General features: G+C 37.8%; 1 protein-coding gene across 1 annotated transcript; it reads left to right on the top strand.

Annotated features, from left to right (window-relative positions):
* The first annotated feature begins 7,661 nt into the window (after window positions 1–7,661).
* LOC133869204 (cation/H(+) antiporter 15-like) lies at window positions 7,662–14,302 on the top strand. Its single transcript, XM_062306163.1, has 3 exons — window positions 7,662–8,049; window positions 8,156–8,700; window positions 12,974–14,302. The coding sequence occupies exons 1-3, from the start codon at window positions 7,677–7,679 to the stop codon at window positions 14,300–14,302; spliced, it is 2,247 nt and encodes a 748-aa protein (XP_062162147.1). The 5' UTR covers window positions 7,662–7,676.
* Window positions 14,303–17,825: the final 3,523 nt, after the last annotated feature.

The following is a 17,825-nucleotide window of genomic DNA, read 5'->3' as shown; positions in this document are numbered from 1 at the left end:
CCAAGCCAACCCGCTGGAAGGACATGGACATGTCCGTTTTGTATTACCCTTCACAAGGCCCAAAATGACCCCATTTGGATGACTTGAGATTTATTCGAGTAAAATAGGATTTAAATTATTCTCAATTTATTAATGGGAGATAAATTGTATTTTCTTTTTCTTTTCGGCATTTTTTTCTTCTGGCAAAGGGATGAAAAATAAGGTCTAGGAACCGATGTTCACTAAATAATATGACTAAGCTAAAAGGATTTTTTCATTTTAAGTGAAATGAAGATAAATTATTTTAGGGTACGGTAAGTAGGGCTGAGCATGGGGCGGGGGGGGGGGGGGGGGGGGCCGGGGATGCCCCTTTTTTGGCCCCCCCCGCAGGGGTGCGGGTTTCCGAAAGCGAAAATCCCCATGCACCCGCACGGGGCGGGTGGGGATGGGGCGGGGTTGAGGGGCGGGGATCCCCGCGGGTATGCGGGGATCAGTGGCGGTCCTACATGGAGGCTAGGGGGGGCCCTGGCCCCCCCAAGCCCCAAAATTTTTCCCTAAAAAAAAATATTTTTCCAAAAAAAAAAAAATTAAAATTAAAATTTTACCCCTTAATTTTTCAATTTTTTGGTTTTGCCCCCTCAATTTTTTTTCTTTTCAATTTGGCCCCTCCATTTTTACAAGCCTAGGTCCGCCACTGGCGGGGATCCCCACGGGTGTAGAACACCTAAAAAAAAAAAAAAGAAAAAAAAAAGAAAAAGAAAAAGAAAAAGAAAAATGGTGCAGGAAGAAAAAGAAAAGAAAATATATGAGAGGGGGGGTGATTCTGTGAAGAAGAAGAGAAGAAGAATGGTGCAGGAAGAAGAAGAAAAATCTGGAAGAAAAAGAAAAAGAAAATATATGAGAGGGGGGGGGGGGCTGTGAATTTGTGAAGAAGAAGAGAAAAATAAGGAAGAAGAGAAGAAGAATGGTGCAGGAAGAAGAAGAAAAATCTGGAAGAAAAAAGAAAAAGAAAATATATGAGAGGGGGGTTGTGAATCTGTGAAGAAGAAGAGAAAAAGAAGGAAGAAGAGAAGAAGAAGAATCTAGAAGAAAAGGAAAATATATGAGGGGGGTTGTGAATCTGTGAAGAAGAAGAGAAAAAGAAGGAAGAAGAGAAGAAGAAGAATCTAGAAGAAAAGGAAAATATATGAGGGGGGTTGTGAATCTGTGAAGAAGAAGAGAAAAAGAAGGAAGAAGAGAAGAAGAAGAATCTAGAAGAAAAGGAAAATATATGAGGGAGGGGGGGGGGGGGGGGGGGCGCGGGGAGGGGCGGGGCGGGGCGGGGATCCGGGGAAAAAAACAAGATTAAACCCGCGCCCCGCCCCACCCCGCACGAGTTGGTTAAAATCCAACCCGTACCCGTAAAAAAAAAAAATCAAAAACCGCAATTTTAGGGGCGGGGCGGGGCGGGGGGTGCGGGTTGGGGCGGGTTTGAGGGTTTTTGCTCACCCCTAACGGTAGGTTTGGCAATTTTTGACATGACCCGCGAACCCAACACGAAAAAACAAGGTTTGGGTTTAGCTTTATCGGGTTCGGGTCATAATCGGGTTGACCCGATTGTTATGTTATGTTATGTTATTTTTTATTTATTTATTTTTTATTTATTTATTATTTTTTTTTTTTTCAAATGTCACTTTTGGTCCAACCATCCAAGGCAAAATGCCAAAACCCTACCCGCATCACTTTGCTTTTTCACTTTTCACTTCACCATCTTCACGCCGCACGTCTCACACGGTCACGCCTCCCCTCCTTGGCTCCTTTCAAGTTTCACCCTTTCAGTCTCCCACCATCACTTTTCTTTTCACTTCACTGTCTTGACTCTTCACAGGCACAGCTGTACAGCTGCATAGCTTCACCTTCGGATCGGACGTACTCACGGCTTCACACTCACGGCTTCACGCGGCCTTCACTTCCGGGTTCACTGTTCACACTCACGGCTTCACGCCGTCTGACTCGGTCTGAGGTTCAGCGAATCAGCGGCTCAAACGCTCAATGCTGTGAACACGGTTGGTCGTGCGATCTGGGTTTGGAAAACTTGGGATCCCTATATTTGGCGTTTGTTGGCTGTGAACACGGTTTCTCGTGCGATTTGGGCTTGGAAACCATGGCCGGATTGTGTTGTTTGGTAACTTTGGTTCTTTTCTCCTGTGATTGCAGTGCAGATTGGGATTTGGGGACTGGGGTTGTGGGGTGGGCACGGGTTCACGGGTTCGTGTCGTGTAACTCGGTTCACAATTGGGTCGTGTCCGGGTTTCAATTTTTGACCTGATTAATAATCAGGTAAGGTTCGTGTTGAACCCGAATGTGTAATCGGGTCAGTCGGGTCGACACGAACCCGACCCGCAAACCCTAATTGCCAACCTTAGGGTACGGTTAAGATTTTGTTTTGTTACACATGATAAAGTACATAATTTTATGTAAATTAAAAATTTTAAATGACATGACAACATGTACAATATATATCAGATATGTAAAATTTAATCTTAACTATGAAATGATTTTTATTTATTTATTTTTTATTTTACTTGTTGGTATAGTTGGTTGCACGCCGATAATCCAAGAGAGAAGACCTGCAAAAACAAGAAATAGACACGTGACGTATTGGCGAATGACACTATAATGCCTAAGTTAGCAGGGTGATTGAGAGAATAACCATAAGCAATAAAATCAGAAGGGAAAAGTGTGTATACCTCATAATGAGATTTGTCACCTTTACTTATAGGACTGTCGTCATAAAGGTAAGTGAGTTTGATATGGCAAGATTATGAGGTCAAGGGTTCGATATAGAAAGTGGTATATTCTCATGAATGACTTTCCTTAGGGGGATGCTCCCACTGATCATTCATTTATCGAGCCAGGTCTAAATAGGCAAGATTGTAATTAAAAAGATACTTGAGGTACCTTTCCTTTTATGGTCCTCACACCATGTGTTCGTTGAGTCAGTGACAATCAGTCTGGGGACCATCGGACATCCGGCCATCCCTGAGGGAGGAATCACTTGTCAAGCGCATCTCTTCCCGAGAACAAATTAATAGATCTTTCAAAGTTCGAGGGATAAAGGGCTCTATTGGACTTAAGTAGGTATTTGCAGGGCACAAAGAGACTTTTAAAAAGAGTAAAAATAATGCTACATACTAAACTCTAATCTCGCTCTTATCTTATTGGATTGATGCGACACTGCCCATTAGCTCTTAAATTTAGGGTTTAGTTTTATAAAGGCAAATCTAAGGGTTAATAAACACTGCCACATCAGGCCAGTGAAAGATGAAAGTCGGATGCAAGTTGAATATTTAGAATTACTATATATACTTAAAATATAATAAGGTCGATCTGGGAACCAAACAAATATTTATTTGTTCACCATTTTCGTCAGTGGATGAAGAATATGCTTAATCCAAGTGCGCAACCTCACAACACTCGAATTAGCTGGGAAAGAAAACTATAGTATTGAACCCCTTCTTCTGTTAGATTTATATTTCTTAAAAAGGACCCATTTATTTTAATTGTCACCCAAATTATTCTTTATCATTATATGATCCAACATTAATACATGCTTTAAAAGATAGATATATATATATATATATTGTAGGAGGAAGCCCGGGCTGGCCCCTCTCAGCCTCTTCTATAGTCCGTCGTGGGATATATCATCAATTATTATTATTTTTTATTTTATTTTTATTGTGTCACTACTATTAAGAAAGGTGTTATGTATATATAACACCCGTCTAACATGGCTTATGTATTTAGAGTCCGCTCGGTTTTGCAATATCATACGCTAAAGATGGCGGTTCAAAAAAGATTGCGGTCTAAAACACGTTTTCAAATCACAGATAAGGTGATGCGTTTTTCAAAATGCATGATTTTAATGGCTGAACTGTAATTTTACCAAACACTAATTGTGTTTTTAAAAATCATGTATTTTAAAGTCGCTATTTTTTTAAACCATACATTTTGAAACAGTTAACCAAACGGACCCTTAGTACTCATAGATATATAAGCTCCAAGTAGGACATACATTCGAACTTTCATGACATTGGTGTAACCATGTCATGGAATACTTTTTTGGTTTTAGTAGTTGAAATGATAAGTGTAACATAGACGACAATGCCAATTTCTAAGAGAGTACTTGTAGTAAAAATCATAGTACTCATAGCAATACTTTACGTTCACAACTAGGAAGAGCCCAAAAATGTTGCATCTTGTGCTTATTCTTTGATAATATTTACAATACAAATTACTGCTATATATAGGAGAATTAAGGTAGCTAGGTAATTAAAGATAAGATGATTATGGTAACGATTTTTTTTTTTTCCATATATTCTAACTTTTGTGAAAATAAGTGTCAAATGAATTGTTCGTGGTAATCCACATTTTAGTGATTAACATGATTAATAATACATGGACTGCCACATCAATTTTTAAACATGGTTAAGTGCCATGCATGTAGATTGTTACATAGCAATACACATGCATTTTAATAGCTAATATAATAATTGTCACATAAACTATTCTATTAATTTATAAGAATCTTATAATAAAATTATACCTCAAACAATACTCTCTAGTACTCATAGATAAGCTCCAAATAAGACACCTTTTTTTTTTTTTTCTCACAAGTAGCATATGCTATCATTGAATCTGGAAAGCCCGAAGGCATATAACTTGAGGATAGAGGGACAAACCACCCACACACTCTAAGCCAGAAGGATTTGACTTAAAAAACAGCTGCCTAGGCAAAATCACAAATTTCACTAGAATTACATTTAAGCTCACTTACAATAAAATTCGAGTCATACATAGGCAGACTGTACATAAAAACAAAGGAATACACAAACACACATCTAACAGAAAATCAACCCAAGCCGGTAGTAGGGTCACTATCATCGCCGGAGGCCAACGCGTGTACGGCACGCTCCACCCCCGGAGCTTCCCAAACATCAGATCGGCCTCCCAATCTCCCGGCGCCACCTTTGCACGTCGAAAAAAGACGAAGGGTGACCGTCACGCGCAGCTCAAGAAGAAAATCTCCCTGGCGCGTGACGGCCACGCGCCGGTCACCGAAAACCCACACGGTCTCTTCAAACGATGGTAGGACCAGAAAACCACAGTGGACCCATCTGAGTGGCACATGTCTCTCAGAAGCCGATGGAAAAGCGAAGATCTGGCATAAAAAAATAGAGGAAAAATGAAGATCGGCCTAATGCTCCACCGGTGACACGAACGACAACAAGCTCCCCTCCGGACGTCTCAAGATGAACCTTCCTGTTAGAGAACGACTAGAAGAAAAAACAAAGCAAAATAAAACAAACTCCATAGCTTTAAAAGCTAGGAGAAACACAGCCACCATCGGATCTAGCCGGGGGAACAAAAGCTCTACAATCCTAATGGTTGGAAGAAAACTAACCCTACTGGAACAAGCCAGGGGAAACAAAAAAACACCCTGGCTCACGAGGAGCCAGAGGGAAATCACCACAGAGAGGGGGAGGCATGAGGCCACCCCTTCCCGGTGAAAACCATGCTCACAGGGGAGGGGTTCTAGAGGAGAGAAGACTCAAGAGAGAGAGAGAGAGAGAGAGAGAGAGAGAGAGAGAGAGAGAGAGAGAGAGAGAGAGAGAGAGAGAGAGAGAGGTTTTTCCCCAGCGAATCTTCTGCTCCAAATATGACCTACATTCAAGTTTGATGACTTGGATGGGAGCAACCTGGCCTGTCACAGAATACTTTCTTTGCATTGCAACAGTGCCAACTAGATCATCAACAGGTATATATTACAACAACATGTACAACATGCATCTTGTTGTTAACCCATCAGATATTTGGGTAAGATTGAAGAGTATTTCGAGAGTCATGCTCCTGTATTAGGGATCCAAATAGGGTTGAATTGATCCAAATAAGGTTGAATGGTCTCATGATGGTCAAGCCCATTCCCACTCTTTACTGGTCTGTAGTTTGTTCCATTTTCGGAACTTAGCCTACTTTAACCACCTTCTTTGGCTGTCCCTGTTTCTTTAATGAGCCGAGTCATTTATTTGACATTTCCAATTATTTTAAAGATGGCTCTATCGCCTTTGTTTTTTTATTTTCTTCTAATTTTTACCTTTCCCCCCTTCTTCTCATTAAATAAGAAAAAAGAGGGTAATTACCCTTTTTTTTTTTTTTCAAGAACTACCAGCCTCCGTCAATATGCCACCATGAACTGATACTCTCACCACCCGACTGTATCGAACTACCGTTTACTTACCGAAACCTTCATTTCGCCAGTCAATCTCGTTAAAAAACTTAAAATGACACAACTTTATAAACACAATTTACATATATTACCCTTAAAATTAAACAATTCGTTTTTTTTTTTTAAAAAAAAAAAAAGGAGTGGTTGTCGATATTTTTTAAGTTTTAGGTTTTATATATTTGTATTTTTTATAATCTTAATATTTTTTTTTTATTAAGAACGACACGTGTCGTCATATTATTGGTGCTGATGTAGCACACTAATGAAAGTCGTCAAGTATATATTTTGATGAAATTTGAATGCAGGGATTAAATTGTTATTTTAGCTTACCTCGTGGACCTTTGAATTATTTTTTAATTTTTTATACCGCAGCAAGCGATTTGTAATTTAGGCTAACTACATTGACTGATTTTGCATTTATCCATTTGTTTAGTTTAAGTTTTTTTTTTTAAAAGAGTTTTTATTTAATTTTTGAATTAGTCTTTTTAAGTTTTTAATATTGATATTTTTTATTAATTTATTTCTTGAGGGTATTTTTGGCTGGAAATGAAATTTAACATACAATTAAAAAGAAATTATTTCATTCGATTTAACGAAATTCCCTAATAAGAGAGTGTCTTGATAAGTAAATAGTAGTTAAAAGCAGTCAGATGGTGCGGTGAGAATGTCGGTTCATGAAAACACATTGACAGAGGGTGATACTGCGTGAACAAAAAAGAAAAAAAAAAACAAAAAAACAGAAAAACAAAGGGATCCCCTCCGATCCCTAAATAGAGCGGACAACCAAGCATTTTGACTAAACTACTTCGTTTATGGTTGTTAAAAGATGTCTTCCTCTTTTCTTAATTTTCTTTTGGTGGTTATTATTCTTTCTCCATTTCCAATAACATTTCCTCAGCTTGGAGGAGGCCGGTGTCAGCCGTCAGCCGTCAGCACCAAGGCGGTGGGCGGCCACGGTGGTCGATCGTGTCTCTCGGGTGAAAGGACTGCTAGGAAGAGGAGGCATATCTATATATAGAGGGAGAAGAGGATCGACGAAGCTCCTCTAAAATGTCTCATAGAAAGATAAACGAGACTTTCCTATGTTATAACGTGACACTATCCCGCACCAATGGCGTCTGGAAATCCAAAGACGCCGTCGTTGATTCACTCCCGCTCTTCTTCTCGCAGCTTTCCGTCATTCTTTTCGTCACTCGCCTTTTCTTCCTGGTCCTCAAACCCCTCCACCAGCCTCCTCTCGTTGCTGAGATTCTGGTAATTAATTCTTTTTTTAATGGAGAAACAATTAATGGTTGTGCAAGTACTCTTCGTGATCAAATGTTTGCATGTATAACATTTCTCAATTTCATGCATGTAGGCTGGATTTATCGTAGGTCCGTCAGCACTGGGGCAGTTCGAAATTTTCCAAAATATTTTCCCAGCAAGGAGCATAATGGTCATCGAGACGATGTCATACTTAGGCCTCCTTTTCTACGTATTCCTCACCGGTTTGGAGATGGACCTCAGCGCAATCCTCCGACCAGGGAAAAGGGTGATGGGCATCGCCATGATCGGAATTCTCATCCCATTCCTTATAGGAATAGGGTTGTTTTTCCTACTGCAACACGGCTCCAAAGTTAACATCACACCGAAAATGGGTTGTGTTTTCTGGGCCGCCTCGCTCACCATCACCGGCTTCCCGGTGCTTACACGCATCCTCGCTGACCTCAAGCTCCTCCACTCGGATATAGGGAGAATTGCCATGTCTGTGGCCATGCTCAACGACATATACGCATGGGTTCTCATTGCAATATTGATACCAGCCGGTATTGCTAATTAAATCACCGCTTGTTGAAAATTAAAGCTTAAACGATCAAAGTTACAAAATGATCGATGAATTTAAACGACGTATTTTGATTTATATTCTAACAGGTATCAACGTGAAAACTGTTCATGTGTCATTAACCGGCACCGTCACCTTCGTAATAGTCTGCTTTTTCGTGGTCCGTCCGCTTCTGGAAAGGATAATCCGCATCGAATCGGAGAAGGACAACTACGACGAGTACTATTTGTGCTTTGTGGTGGCTGGGGCGATGATCTGCGGGTGCATCACCGATGTAATTGGCGCACACTCCATTGTGGGAGCTTTTGTGTTTGGGCTTATCATTCCGAATGGGGACTTCGGGGACGTGCTTTTAGACAGGCTAGATGACTTTGTGTCGGGGATGATGTTGCCCTTCTTCTTCGTGAGTTGCGGGATAAAAATTGATTTCAAGACGATTGTGGCGGAGGAGGGCACGGCATGGTACTTGGTGGCGCTGGTCGTATGCTTGGCTTGCATGGCGAAGATTTTGAGCTCTCTTCTCGTCAGCGTCTTATTTAACATGCCGCTTCGAGATGGTGCCACTCTTGGAGTCCTTACCAACACCAAAGGCATCTTGGCACTCGTTATCCTCAATGCTGGGTGGAACGAAAGGGTACGTACTTAATTCATTAATTAATTAAATATCATTCTCTCGGACCAGCATTTTTACAATTTTAAAGAAATTTGACATTATCAAATTATATGAATTCAAGTCATTTTTTATATTGAATGACGTGAAAAATGCTACATGAATATTAAGGGTGCGTTTGGGATTGAAATTTCGTAGACAATAAGTATGATTTTAAATCAAATAGCAGAACATAAACTGTTTGAGAACTGCATTTTAAAAAATTACGATTTAAAAACTCAAAAAATCTGCATTTTCAAATCTCAAGTAAGAGGGTGTTTTTTTTTTAAATGTAGAATTTTAAAGGTTAATTTGAGATTTTAAAGGCTAAACTGTAATTTTGCCAAACGCTTAACTGCGTTTTTAAAAATCACATTTTCAAATCACACATTTTAAAATCGTTATTTTAAATCGCACTTTTTGAAATCGCAAACCTAAACGGACCCTAAAGATCGAGACGCTACTTCTGTACTAAATCAAAAGACAGTTTTTTGTTTAAAGCTTTTATACGACATAAAGTGTAAGAATATGATAAAAATATACTCGATTCTCATTGTTAACATGTCACATTTTTAATATGTAATATTTTGCATGTCGTTCAATACATAAAACGACCTAAATTCACAAAATTTAAGAATCTCAAATTTCTTTGAAATTGTAGGAGATCTGATCGTATCCCATTCGATCTCTCCATCTCTAATCTCTGTGGGTGTTATTATTATTTAGCAAACAAATTCCATTTCAACTAGATCATTTTGAAGAACATAAAATAAATCTTGCAATTTCATTTTACATTAATCTGAATTTGTGAAAAATCTGATTCTATGATTTGCTTAGTGTCATGAATTTCCTCCGGTGCTACATTTGCCATTGCTTCTTCTTAAAAAAAAAAAAAGAAAAAAGAAAGAAAGAAAGAAGAAGCTAGCCTTCTCAGGTAAACTTATTATATATACCTCATTTGCACTTCAACCTCTAAATTATGTACTATAGTCTAGACCTATAAACTAATAAATATTTCGAATTACACCTTAAGTCATCAGATTTGGACGTTTGCTCGGATGAAAATTTTAACCCGTGTCAATCATGTGCTCATAAACTGTTTATTCAACCATTAAAAAAAACAAAGAAAAAAAAACCGATCAGAGGAAAAAGCATAAAAACTCGATCTCTGATCTATCGCTAGGGTGGGGGTGAGTACAACCATGCCATACGGATAAGAAGACAATGGGCGGCTGCAACACCTCCCTGAAAAAAGAGACTCCAAAAGAAAATAGTGAGAAACCATTTGAGCACCCAAAAAAAAAAAAAATTGGCCACACAGCCACCTGAAGAGTAGACATTGGTCAATATGCTACCTCTCAAGAGAAGAGAGGGGGTGGCCACCCCAATAGAAAATAGTGGGTGGCCTCACAGCCGTAACCTATATTCTTCTCCTAGGATGGCCACCCATTGTCTTGTCCTACGATGGTCGTGCAGCCGCCCACAATTTTTTCTTAGGATGGACGTGGCCACCATCAATCTTTTCCTGGGATAGTAGTGCGGGCCGAGCGGTGTGGCTATTCCATGTCTTCTTCTGGGAGGCTATAGTTAGTCACCCCCCACCCAATAGAGATAGTTTTATAATTTTTCTCTCTAATCAAGGTATTTTTTGCAGAATAAACGATTCATGGGCACCTAACATATATAATGTTAATTTCCATCCAAACTAACGACCAAATATGACTGAGGGTAACGTATAACTTATAAATTTTGGTAGTTTATAAGTACGAAATGAAGTGAGCCATAGTTTGTAAGTTGAACTACAATTGAGGTGTAAGTTTAGAGGGTAAAGTGTAATTTACCCATTTAATTTATAATTTTTCAATTGGTTTAAGACATCAATATAGAGTTAAGTTGTACGTATGCCCTTCCAGCAGTACTTTTGCTATATTTGTAAGGGGGATTTTGTACAGTAAGGCCTCGTTTGGTTTGCGGATTAGACCCATGGAAAGGAATAACTATTCCTACGGAATAGCTATTCTTTTGTTTGGTTGTATATTATTTAAGGGAATAGTTATTCCCACGGAATAGCTATTCCCTTACGAAGAGGAATAGGTATTCCACTCAAAAAGGAGTGGAATGCCTATTCCTTTCCTATAGGAATAAATTAAATTCGTCTTTTGCCCAAAAACTCCAACCTTCTCAACACTCAAGTCTCTTATCCCCCTCTCTCTCTCTGTTTCTCAACTCATGGTGTGTTTTGATACGAAATTTTGACAATAAAATATAATTCTGATTCTACTTTTTTCAGAAATAAATCATATTTTATTCAACTTTTTAAAAAACAAATTATATTTTATTCAACTTTTTATAAATAAATTATATTTTATTCAATTTTTTCTAAAAAGTCAAATTTCAAAATTCGCAAACAAAATAAGAATTTAATTATGATTTCAAAAATTCATCACTCAAGTGCACCATCAATATCTTTCTCCATCTCTGCAATTATATTCTCATCCCCCTCTCTCTGTTTCTCAATCCAACTTAATTTGTTGTGGGGTAGTCTTTTTTTTTTTTTTTTTTTTTTTCCCTCCTCCTATGATTTAGCCTACAAAATGCACTTAGACGTAGCAAAACGAGTACCTCTTAATATCGGGGGGACTCCAATTGCCTTGCGGAGGTTTGAGAAAAACTTTGTAAGCAAAGAACGAATGTTTGTTACTGAAAAACAAATAAAAAATAATAAAATAAAAAGGGCTTTGTAGTTTTTTTTTTTTTTTTTATTATTAGGCGTTTTTTTTTTTTTTTTTTTTTTTTTTTTTCTCTTATAAATCATTTTACTTTGTAAGCAAAGAATGAATGTTTGTTGCTGGAAAACAAATAAAAAAGAATAAAATAAAAGGGCTTTGCAGATGATCTATTTTTTTATTTTTTTATGATGGTGATATGATGATTATGTGTGTGTGTGTGTGTTTTTTTTTTTTTTTCCTTATAAATCATTTTGTAGCGTAATTGTATATGAAAAAAAAACAAAAACAAAAAAGGTCATAGTATGATTGTTTATGTTTCTTAAATAAAGAAAAAAAAAATGTCCTCAAGAATATAAATTATATTTGTATTATAAGGGTATTTTAGAAAATTTGATTATAATATGATTCCATTCACCAATGTATTGCACTGTACCAAACAAAAGAATACATATGCAATGTTCTATTCCACCGTTACAACCAAACAAAAGAATAGGAATAGTTATTCCATTCCACCTTCATCTATTCCCATGAATAGTTATTCCTTTTCCTAATAGAATAGACATTCCGCAAACCAAACGAGGCCTAAGTGTCATCCAAATGAAAAAAAATTACAAGGCGGCATAATGTTAGCCAAGATAATAATAGAGCATTAATTAGATTACTAAGATTTTGTTTTTCCTTTTCTTTGAATATCTTCATATATTTGCCCACCGAAAGAAAGAGGGAAAATATATATATATATATATATATATATATATATATATATATATGATATCGCTTGAACAAGGTGGCTAAATCTTAAAAAATTCCCTTGTTAATTTGCAAGATAAAACCATGTAAAGCCCTTCTAATCATTTTTTGTAGTCAGCTGCATTTATCTGAAGGAAAAGGAAAGAAAAAGAAATATAGTCACTTAATTTACCTACACATCCTAATTTAATTACTTTTAAGGAAAATTTTAACTTATAATCTCTGATCTTTCATTACTTTTGCAATTAGGTATTCAAATTTTAAAAGGTATTAACTTAGGGTATCCATATTTTAATTTTTCTTCAATTTCAGCTCTCCGTTAAAATTTTTCGTTAAATTCTATCAAAATTTCCGAAACACCCCGTGTGTGTCTATATATATATATATATATATATATATATATATATATATATTAAAAAAAATTATAAAATTTTTCAAAGATTTAGGCATGTGTAATTTTATAAGTTCCGTTAAATTCTAATCAATACTTAAATCCTTGTAATTTTTTTTTCCTTAAAAAAAAAAAAAGAATAAGAAAAAGAAAATGGTATTTTGGGAATTTTGACAAGATTTAATAGAAAATTCTAAATGAGGATTAAAATTGAAAAAAATTGAAAGATAAATATTCTAAATTAACATTTTTTAAAGTTTGAGTAACTAATTATAAAAATAATATAAAATTAGGGGTCTTTATTTTAATGTTTTACTCATGTATATTTTCTGTATATACTATATATATATATATATATATATATATATATATATATATATATATGCAGATTTTGAACGACCAACAGTACACAGTGATGGTGGTTGCCATGCTGGTAATGACGATTGCCGTGGCGCCCATCATGTCTGCCATCTACAAGCGTAGAAAGGGCTTAAAGCAGTACAGGTTGAGGACAATACAAAGACCAAAGGCGGACACAGAACTCCGAGTCCTCGCATGCGTCCATACCACAAGCAATGTATCGGGCATACTCAGCCTCCTTGAAGTCTCCCACGCCACCAAACTCTCCCCTATTACCATCTTCGCCCTCCACCTCGTCGAGCTCACTGGCCGCGCCTCCGCCATGCTCATCGTCCACTCTAGGCGCAAGTCCGCCGCCCAGAATCCCAGCCGAGCGCAGGCCGACTCCAACCTCATTATCAACGCCTTCGAAGCCTTCGAGAAGGACAACCACCTCGTCACCGTCCAACCCCTCACCGCAATGTCACTATACGGCACAATGCACGAGGATATCTGCAGCTTGGCTCAGGACAAGCGTGTGGCCCTCATTCTTCTCCCGTTTCACAAGCACTCCACCGTGGATGGCCGAATGGAGGACGAGAACGCCGCCTACAGAGACATAAACCTCAACGTTTTGGCCAACGCACCGTGCTCCGTTGGAATCTTTATCGACCGTGGACTAGCAGCAGCCGTGCGCCCAGGAGGGCCTAGCGACAATATTGTTAAGTTCCGCTTTGCCATGATCTTCATTGGTGGCCCTGACGACCGTGAGGCACTGGCTTATGCATGGAGGATGGTGGGGCATCCTGGAATCAGCCTAAGTGTGGTGCGGTTCCTTCCAGGCGAGGACGCTGTGAACTTGGAGCTTGAAAACGATGTTGAAAGCCATGGGATGTCACCGGCCATAGCCAACAACGAGAGGCAAACTGCAATTGATGATGAGGACTACATAAACGAGTTTAGGCTCAAGTCAGCAAACCACGACTCCATTATGTACTTAGAAAAGGTGGTGAACAATGGGGAGGAGACTGTGTCGGCCATAAGTGCAATGAATAATTGCTATGATTTGTATATAGTTGGAAAAAGGACAGGAATGGTGTCGCCGCTCGTGTCGGGGCTGTCGGATTGGAGCGACTGCCCGGAGCTAGGGGTCATAGGGGATGTATTAGTGTCCTCAAACTTTGCGTTGCAAGCGTCGGTTCTTGTGGTGCAACAGTATGGTTCTGCGGCTCAGGATAGGGGCATGTCGGCCTCATCGGACGGGTCCAGGCAAGAGCGTTTCGGGCTGCGGCAGAGGATGATGGGTGTTCTGAGGTTTTCGCATAGCTCAAAGGGAATGGTGTTGTCTGATAGTGACTGGCCGGTCGGAAATGCGTAAGGGTGGTTTAATTTTGACGTTTTTGTCATAGGAATATAGGACAGTACTTTTATTTGTGAATCTCTCGTTCCTTCATATATGTGCACATTTATTTTAGTTTTTTATAGTTTGGAGGTCCAACTACAAATGAGGTACCGTAAGTTTAGGGGATAAAGTGTAATTAATTACCCTTTTAATCTGTAATTTTTCATTTAGTTTAAGACATCTTATAGAGTTAAAAGGAAAAAAACAAATAAAAGAACATAAAATTGTTTTTCCTTTTCCTTAGAAACCTTCATATATTTGCCCGAGGGAATTAATATATATATTGAGGGAGAACTTCACTTATATATAACTCCTGATCTTTCATCAGTTTTGCAATTAGTTAGGGTATCAATCTTTAAGTCAATTTAAAGTATTTATCTTTCAATTTTTTTCAATTTCAACCCTCCGTTAGAATTTTTCGTTAATTTTTATCAAAATTCTTAAAATACCCATTTTTTTTTGAAAAAAAAAATATTATAAAAATTTTCAAAGATTCTAGCATGAATATTTTTAAAAATTCCATTAAATGGTTGATCAAATGTTTAGGTTGTTTTTCTTTTTTATTTTCGAATTAATTATTCAAACTTCCTTTTTTTTTTTTTTTTGATAGAGGTTACTTCTTCAGTTGGCTTTTAAATAATAATAATAATAAAAAAAATTGACATAAATATTAACTTATGCACAGACTTCTGTCAACTAACAAAAATAATAATAATAAAAAAATAGTAATATCACGTGGTAATAATGCATATATAATTTCCTCTTAGCGTTACATTTTCTCTTACGAAAGAGAGCAAATGCTCACTTAAAAGAGAGATACAATAAATGTTGAGAAACACAGATTATTTGGATATCAGCCAAGAGCCAACGATGTACTTTTAGATTAATTTTTAGGACAAATGTCTAAAAAATTCTTGAGTTGGAGCATCATTCGAAATCGATCATTTACTTTTTAAAAATTAACATTCGCTGCTTTACTTTTTCGCGAATTTGAAATTAGTCATTTCATGATTTTCTATCCATTTTCACAAACTTTGTTAGTACCACGTCAACATTTTTGCCACATCATCTTCAAATATGTATTTTTTATTATATAATAAATTTTGAAACTTAAAATTCTATTTATTTTTTTATTTTTTATTTTTTTAAAAAAAAGAAATTAGGGGGTTCCTTGTAGAGGGGGTGGCTCGTGAGGTGCCTTTGGGCTGATGCAGGTACTAAAACCCTATTTAACCCTAATTTTTAATACATTGTTTGACATGGAGAAAGAAACCGGCCATATGAATTTTCTACTGGCCTTGCAATAGGCGATCACGTGTGAAACCACACATGGCTACTATATTTTCTCCTTTTAAAATGTTTATTTTATACTTAAAGGATTCAAATTTTATCATTTAATAGAAAAAAATAAAAAATTAAGGGGTTCCTTGGAGAGGGGGGTGGCTCGCGAGGTGGCTTCGAGCTGACACAGGTATTAAAACCCTATTTAACCCTAATTTTTAATACATTGTTTGACATGGAGAAAGGAGCCATATGAATTTTCTAAAGGCCTTGCAATAGGCGATCACGTGTGAAACCACACAAGGCTACTATATTTTCTTCTTTAAAAATGTTTATTTTATACTTAATTAAAGGATTCAAATTTTATCATTTAATACATTAAAAAAAAGAAAAAAAGAAATTAGGGGGCTCCTTGGAGAGGGAGTGGCTCGCAAGGTGGCTTCGGGCTGACGCAGGTACTAAAACCCTATTTAACTCTAATTTTTAATACATTCTTTGACATGGAGAACGAAACCATACGAATTTTCTACTGACCTTGCAATAGGCGATCACATGTGAAACCACACATGGCTACTATATTTTCTCCTTTTAAAATTTTTATTTTACACTTAATTAAAGGATTCAAATTTTATCATTTAATACATAAAAAATAAAATAAAATAAAATAAAAAATTTGGGGGTTCCTTGGAGAGGGGGGTGGCTCGCTAGGTGGCTTCGAGCTGACGCAGGTACTAAAACCCTATTTAACCCTAATTTTTAATACATTGTTTGACATGGAGAAAGGAACCATATGAATTTTCTAAAGGCCTTGCAATAGGTGATCACGTGTGAAACCACACATGGCTACTATATTTTCTCCTTTAAAATGTTTATTTTATACTTAATTAAAGGATTCAAATTTTATCATTTAATACATAAAATAAATAAATAAAGAAATTAGGGGGTTCCTTGGAGAGGGGTGGCTCGCGAGGTGGCTTCGGGCTGACGTAGGTACTGAAACCCTATTTAACCCTAATTTTTAATATATTGTTTGACATGGAGAAAGGAATCATATGAATTTTCTATAGGCCTTGCAATAGGCGATCACGTGTGAAACCACACATGGCTACTATATTTTTTCCTTTAAAAATGTTTATTTCATACTTAATTAAAGGATTCAGATTTTATCATTTAATACATAATTTATATAAACTATATATAATCATAAAATCTTTACAATTAACATATAATTTTAGGAATGTAATATGTTGGGAATAATCCCAATAGGACCGGTCCATCCAGAGAGTCCCAATAGGACTGGCCAATCCAGAAGGCCATGGGCTTTCAGATCAGACTATCTCTCTCAAACACTAACTTAAGCATCGGAGTGAGATCCCCGGAATGGTTTCTTAACTCTACTTGTATTGTAGGACTTTTGGAGAAAGCTTGAAGAACACCACGGACGTGCTGATTCACACCGTACCAAAAATTGTACCAACAGTTTGGCGCCGTTTGTGGGAACGATTATTCATTTCTCATGAAAAAGAAATTTGTCGTGGTGGTGAACACGTGTTTTGGAAGCCAAGCCAACCGGAGAAGGAGGCCCCTGACAGAACAAATTGTTCAACACAACCCAAATCCAGGAGTTTAGAACAATCCGCGGCCCCCACCGTTCCTTCACCTGGGGGGTGGAGACCAGGATCGCCAGGAAGGTGAGATCCCATTACGACAAGGATAATCGAAGGAGGGGCTTGGGAGGAGCTGCCATTTCCTTCGCATGGCTGCCTGACAACTTGGACAGGAAGGTTGCCGAGTTGGAAATGAGGTGTGCCAACATGGCTCAGGAGATGGAAAAGAAGGACAAGGGCAAAGCTGCTGCGGTGGCCAGACTCCTGACAAGTAACAATATCTCGTTCACCCGACAAGTGACCAAGTACCGCCTGCTCGAGAAATTCAAAGTCCCCCAAATCTAGAGCTATGCTGGGACCGGGGATCCTATGGAACATCTGGAAAACTTTCGGGTCCATTTGTACTTCCACGGAACCCCAGACAAGGTTGCTTGACGGGCTTTGCAGTTAACTCTGACTGGGAATGCCCAGGATTGGTTCAGAAGGCTACCTCCAGGATTGGTCAACTCATTTGAGGAATTGGGCAGAGAATTCTTGGGGCAATTCATGGCAGCACGAGTGTGTAAGAAACCTTCAGGGTACCTGCTCACATGAAGCGATGAGACTCTAAA

The sequence above is a fragment of the Alnus glutinosa genome, chromosome 5, assembly GCF_958979055.1.
Source record: "Alnus glutinosa chromosome 5, dhAlnGlut1.1, whole genome shotgun sequence".
In the NCBI taxonomy this organism is placed as follows: Eukaryota; Viridiplantae; Streptophyta; class Magnoliopsida; order Fagales; family Betulaceae; genus Alnus; species Alnus glutinosa.
The sequence above is the reverse complement of the archived record's forward strand: the minus strand, read 5'-3'. Positions and strand labels throughout refer to the sequence as shown.